Below are 4,688 nucleotides of genomic sequence, written 5' to 3'. Positions count from 1 at the left end.
CCGATCCGAGCCCCTACGGATGGCCCCACAGAGGGGAGCCCGAGGAAGGCAGAAAGATTGATGAGTGACGAATCTATACCATGTTCTGTGCCTACTATTGCGTGTTCTAACCAGTTTCAACCGTGTCAGTACGGGTATTCAATTAGTCACATCTACCACGAGACCACAGGTAAGACCGATGAGCGAAAGCCTAGACACGATCTAGGGTTAGTAGCGCCCCTTCAGTGCCCCCGGTCGGCACGGTCTTGTGGCTCTGAACCCTCACACTGCCAAGGCGGTCCTTATCAGGATCTACCTTATAGATCCAATCCGGTCCATGACGTCTACAACGCTGGCGATCATACTGAGACTGGTGGTAGTGATAATGGTGGTGGCTACTTAACTGGTGGTGGTGATAATGGTGGTGTTTATCTAACTGGTAATGGCGGTGGTTATCTAACTGGGAATGGTGATGGTGGTGGTTACCTAACCTCTGAGGTTTGTGGCCATCAAACTGGTGATGGTACTGGTGGTCATCAATATCATAAGACCAATGGGCTTACTCAAGTCACCTTCGGTCATATCTCTAACCCTAGTGTTATGAGTGCTAATTATCTAAGTAGACATGATCTACACGGCAACGGTTGTTACGATTGCCAGGGCCCTCAAGGGGATTCCGGGAGAGCTGTTCAACGCTCTTCACCAAACTTTGGAGTCAATGACCCCAACTATGATGTTCTACATAGGCATCATCTATATGAGTCGGCAGCGAATGCACCTACTGTCCAAGCCAGGGTGTGATGTGAGTGGAAATTCAGTACGATATTCTGTGTTTGGAAATTTCAAGGTGGAAATTTCCGGAATTTCCAGGAAATTTCCGCCAAGATGCTTCCGGGCTTCTGCGCTAGCGCGCAGTCGGGATCGAGGAAGTACAGAAGAGCAAGATCACGAGTTGGAGAGTCGTTTCGTGGGTCCATGCGTTACATTGTCAATTGCGTGTCGCGTTCAGTTCGAGAGCCAACGATGACTCGAAAGGGATGTAGTTGCGTCAATCACGGTCACGACTGACGATCCGTCAAAGCAGCTTTGCGAGAGACAGGTTTTCGCTCTCGAAAGACCTCGTTTTTGGGTGGTCGAATTCTGTTCAGTATCTCGAAGAAGTCTGGTTTATCCATGTCTTTGAAGGCTTTCCTGTTATATTGCCTATCTCTTAATGGCTCCCTCATCGCGTAGGAGAAGCTCTATCTTCGACCCCCGACCACATTACCTGGTGAAAACTCGGGCTGAGCTTGGCCTCCCACCGCTGTAGTACAGGTGCTGTAGTACAGAAGCAAGTATTACTTGCCAAGTAACTAGGTTACTGCAACCCCAAGTTGAACTTCAAGACTTGAACTTAGTTCAAGTTCAAGTTCACCTTGCTCCAAGTTGTTTCAAGTGGCACCTCATGACGCCGGTGGCGGTCCAGTGGATGATGAACTCGACATGGAAATACTTGGGATCAAAAGTATATCTCCTTATTACTTATCATGGTATGAATTACTTTGCAGTTGCATTTTCGAGCGTTACAGGCGAGCGAGAAAATAGATGCGCTCGACGGAGCGAGGTGAATTGCCATGAATCGCCATGCGAAGACTTGTAAGCGCTCGCCTTGATGATCGATTCCAGCCGTTGGGGCTTTTACGCACAACAACCGAGTCTGAGCATCACTACGATACTCTATCTATGCGGAGAGCTATTCTTAATACAGATTGAGCTTTTTTATAAACGAAACGTGCGTAGAGATCAGTAAATAGCCATTTTTGTTAGATTTCCTGGAAATTCAAGGGTCGTGGAAATTTTTCCGAAATTTCCTTCGGAAATTTCAGGAATGGAAATTGACACTTGCAAAAATCACACCCTGGTCCAAGCTCATTCTGATATCATTGTATCTAATTTACATCGCAATCAACCTCAACAGTGGAGACTATCCAATGAGGCTGGTGATGTTTGCAATGGTGCATCTGGTGATCCAACGACTGTGCAAGGATCAACCTTTATGGAATCACGGCAGATTCCTCATCGACGGCAACATCGATCTATCAAGCGCGATGGTCCCCTCGATTCGAGCCCTGAGAGCTCACACGGAAAAGGCAGCTCTGCCACATCTAGTTCGAGAAGTACTATAGCTGGCCGTGGTGAGCGACTCAGGCGATCAAAGAACATCAAGCCTCGTACGTCATCTAGAAGGTATCGGTCGTCATCATCGTCATCTAGTAGTGTTGTGACCCTAGGGAAGGTGAACTCGACATAGCAATAAAGGAGTTGATAAGAGATTTTATAATGATCCATCTATGATTGCAAACACGGAAATATCTAGCTTAGCTTATCACAATCTGAATGGATTACATATCATAGGGCGATCGCACAAAAAGGGACATAACAACCTGCCCCCCTGCGATCAAACCACAAAAAAAAATTTAACGGTAATACAAACGAACATTACGGATATGTTCTCGAACTTCAGTCTGAGGATCAGATTGACAGTCTTCTGGACGAAGATACAAAACGTAATCGAGAACCCTCATAACTACATAAACTTTATCACTGTAAGACCCAGCAGCACCTGCTCTGCCAGGCTTCATAGAAGGGCGAAAGATTAGAACCCTATCACCAGGCTTGAGCTTCGGCAATCGGCGCCTGACGGTCACATCACGATCGAAGAGGCTATGTCGAACCTGCTCCCGAACAGCTTCTCTGGCCTTATCAAGCTGTTCGGCACCCTCTTGGTTTACAGTCTCTTCGTCGGACTCCAATCTTTTAGAGGATAACAACGACATCTCCTCTTCTTCCAGAGCTCGGCGTCCGAACATAATATCAAATGGAGTAAGACTAGGGAGACCTAACACCGTTAAAGGTCTCGAATTTAGCCTTCGTATAGCCAAGCCGATAAAGCGTTCCCATGACTTAGAACCTTCGCAAGATCGAGCAACCAATCGACTAACCTTCTTAATACCGCCAACAGATTTCTCCGCTAGACCATTAGCCCAAGGAGAAAACCTAGAGCTATAGACAACCACAGTACCAACCTTACGCATCTCCTTCTTGAAGAAAGCGGCTCGGAAAGCCGGACCCTGATCACATCTTAGCTTAGCAATTAGGCCATACTCCATCATAATACCCAGAATGGTGAAGGTAACCGAGCGGCTCGTCTGGTCAGGCATCCCACGAGCAAGAGCAAAACGGGAATATGAATCCACACAGACGAGAACATAGCTGTTTCCACTTGATTGGGAGACTTCAAACGGTCCACAAACGTCAACGCTCACCACAGCAAATACACGAAGAGCAACAGGGTCTAAACGTGCATAATCATCACCTTTGACAAAACGCCTAGTAGCAGACCGTTGACAAAGCGGACATGTCTTACAACACCAGGAAACCAACTTATTCAAGCCCTTAATCGAAAATACCTTCGTGATACGCTGCTTGGTATACCTTGGGCACAAATGACTATACCTTTCGTGAAAGGCACGAGTGATACGCTTTGCCTCTTGAAGACCTCGATCAGTGTCCACTGGGATAACATAAACTTCGATAGGCTCTCGCAATGTATCACCGTAAGGATAATGTAGTCGACAAAGGATCCCGTCAGACAACAAACGAAGATTCCGAGTAGCTTCACTCAAGAGTACTCTATCCTTATTAGAGTACTTCTCGACATCATTCGCCGCCTCTGCTTCTAACCATTCACAATAGGTCTTCAACACCAGAGATTCTCGTTGCAAGCTACGAAGTCGCTGTCGAGGATCTTCTTGCCCACTCAAAACACTCAAGTAATCTTCTTGGTGTATCAAAGGAAACTTCAAAGAGGACCCCAAATCACCATCACTGGTTTCGTCCGTGTCCAATACAGCTTGTAAAAGGAGACTCTCTGGCTCCACATCATCAAGACCCAAAGAAGCAGTAAGACCCCACTTCTCAACCAGTCTACTGAGGCGATCAGCAGGGTTCAGAGCACCCTCAACTTTACCATAGGTAACAGTTATACCACTGGCTCGAATATCCGAAACCAACTCATTTATACAACATACTAACCTTTGTACAGCAACCTTCTCAATAGACTTAGCACCAACACGATTTTCCATCCACCGTAGAGCTGTCTGAGAATCCGCATATACGAAGATTGATGAAATCGGGGGCCCAATCGTCCTATGGCTACACAACATCCCATGCAAATACAGCATGAGCTTCCCAATAGCAGCAAGCTCCTTCCTGTTGATATGCCAGCTCCGTTGTGCTTTAGTACTCAGCCATATGCCAGCCTGCTCTGCCAAATCCCACACCTCTGTATTTGGCTTAGAGAGTTCCGGAATAATATCAGATATAGGGACCGTACCATTCACAACCTTGATACACCACCCGTAACCAACTGGGGAAGCATCTACAAAGCACACCAAACTAGAACCACCATAACACCAGTGTTCACATCGTTGGGCAGAATACTCCTCAAGAGTCGTAAAACACGAGGAAATGATGTTGAAGTCAGCAGAGCCATTCTCAATCGAGAGCAACTCATCTGCCTCCTTCATCCCCTTCCCAGCGATGGACCGGAGTAAATCTCCTGCTAGTCGTGCTTCACAATGCAATCGACAGGGATCCACACCAGTACCACCACAACCGGCAATACCAAGAAGTAGACGAGCAGTCCATTTCATATTGAAAGAACCATC

The 4,688-nt window shown here is 46.8% G+C and overlaps 2 protein-coding genes across 2 annotated transcripts; one reads left to right on the top strand and one right to left on the bottom strand.

Moving 5' to 3' along the window:
- Positions 1-288: 288 nt before the first annotated feature.
- Positions 289-780, top strand: Pmar_PMAR026835 (Abscisic acid and environmental stress-inducible protein, putative; the record flags this gene model as incomplete). Its single annotated transcript, XM_002775091.1, has 1 exon — positions 289-780. A coding segment is annotated over one exon (492 nt), but the record flags the coding sequence as incomplete, so codon positions are not given.
- A 1,655-nt stretch (positions 781-2,435) lies between these two features.
- Pmar_PMAR026834 (gag/pol/env polyprotein, putative) lies at positions 2,436-4,673 on the bottom strand (the record flags this gene model as incomplete). Its single annotated transcript, XM_002775090.1, has 1 exon — positions 2,436-4,673. The coding sequence occupies one exon, from the start codon at positions 4,671-4,673 to the stop codon at positions 2,436-2,438; it is 2,238 nt and encodes a 745-aa protein (XP_002775136.1).
- Between the last annotated feature and the right edge of the window lie 15 nt (positions 4,674-4,688).

The sequence above is a fragment of the Perkinsus marinus genome (genome assembly GCF_000006405.1).
Source record: "Perkinsus marinus ATCC 50983 genomic scaffold scf_1104296956708, whole genome shotgun sequence".
NCBI lineage: Eukaryota > Perkinsozoa > Perkinsida > Perkinsidae > Perkinsus > Perkinsus marinus.
The sequence above is the reverse complement of the archived record's forward strand: the minus strand, read 5'-3'. Positions and strand labels throughout refer to the sequence as shown.